Consider the following 1231-nt stretch of genomic DNA (forward strand, 5'->3'; position numbering starts at 1 on the left):
GATTTTGTCTGCTTCCATCAACATTGCATGATCTCAGATAATCGCATTCAAAATTCCAAGTGAGCTCCTATGACTTCCATATGCCAATTTCATATCAATGTTTTGCATGTTCTAATATTGTAGTCTCGTAGAGTTACGTGCATGATCTCAGATAATCGCATTCAAAATTCCAAGTGAGCTCCTATGACTTCCATATGCCAGTTTCATATCAATGTTTTGCATGTTCTAATATTGTAGTCTCGTAGAGTTACATGTCCTGTAGGATCATGGTTATAGGATTCAGGGGTCATTGTGCTGGTGGATTTTGAAAACTCTTCTTCTAACTTTCATACCCCCAAATTGTTGATTGCTTCGTAATGCTTCTAGTCACTAGGTACGTTGGAGACTTTGCTTTACTCGTGTTGAAAAGCCACTGCTACATTTTGGTGTCATCTGTTTCGCTGACTTCTGACAAGATGAAGTTGGGGTTGTCATAGCCTCTCTTCATCCTGGCTCTAGCATCTTTCTCATTATAAAGGCACATGGCACAGTGAGGGGTCTCTACTTCTACCGTCTTGCTAAAGTTATGGAAATCCACTCGGTATTTCCCTTCCTTGGTCTTGGATACTATGGGAGCAAAACGGTAGCCCCAAAGCACCTCCTCTGGGACATAGGATGTCCGGACTTGGCAAGTGGCACTGGTTGACTCCACTGTGCCATCTAAAAACACCACTAATTCAAAGTCCTGCTGGGAAAGAGTTTCTGCTGCCATGTGGAAGAAGGGGCTGTTGTGATCAATCACATGGTAAATTGTCAGTGGGGAGATGAAGAATAAGTTTTCATTCCCAGCATCCACTACAAAATTGATATTGATCTGGTCCAAAATAATGGTCTCTCCTTCAGGAGTGACTATGGTCCTCAGAAGTTTTCCATATATGTGACTGCCAATAAGGAGGCTCTTCCTGAGATTAGCCACTCGGATTAGGAGGCAGAGCTTCCCACCCCGCTTGCTGATCACTGCATTCTTGCTGAACGTGATGGTCTTGGCACGTTTTTTGGGTCTGGAGATCTTAGCTAAGATGGCACCACACATGAAAGAATTGATGATAACTCCAAGTATAGACTGGCAGATAAGCAGAAAAATGGCAGTGGCACATTGCTCTGTCACACACCTGAATCCATATCCAATGGTCACTTGAGTTTCCAGAGAAAACAGAAAAGCTGAGGTCAAGCCATTAACGTTCTCCACACA

At 43.1% G+C, this 1231-nt stretch overlaps 1 protein-coding gene across 1 annotated transcript in view; it reads right to left on the bottom strand.

Annotated features, from left to right (window-relative positions):
* Nucleotides 1-415: 415 nt before the first annotated feature.
* The window catches only part of KCNJ1 (potassium inwardly-rectifying channel, subfamily J, member 1), a 4372-nt gene continuing 3556 nt past the window's right edge, over nt 416-1231 (bottom strand). The window contains exon 3 of the mRNA XM_008566501.1: nt 416-1229. Within this exon, the coding sequence (XP_008564723.1) occupies nt 416-1229 (814 nt within the window). The remainder of the gene's footprint in view (nt 1230-1231) is intronic.

The sequence above is a fragment of the Galeopterus variegatus genome, unplaced genomic scaffold (assembly GCF_000696425.1).
Source record: "Galeopterus variegatus unplaced genomic scaffold, G_variegatus-3.0.2 Scaffold247, whole genome shotgun sequence".
NCBI lineage: Eukaryota > Metazoa > Chordata > Mammalia > Dermoptera > Cynocephalidae > Galeopterus > Galeopterus variegatus.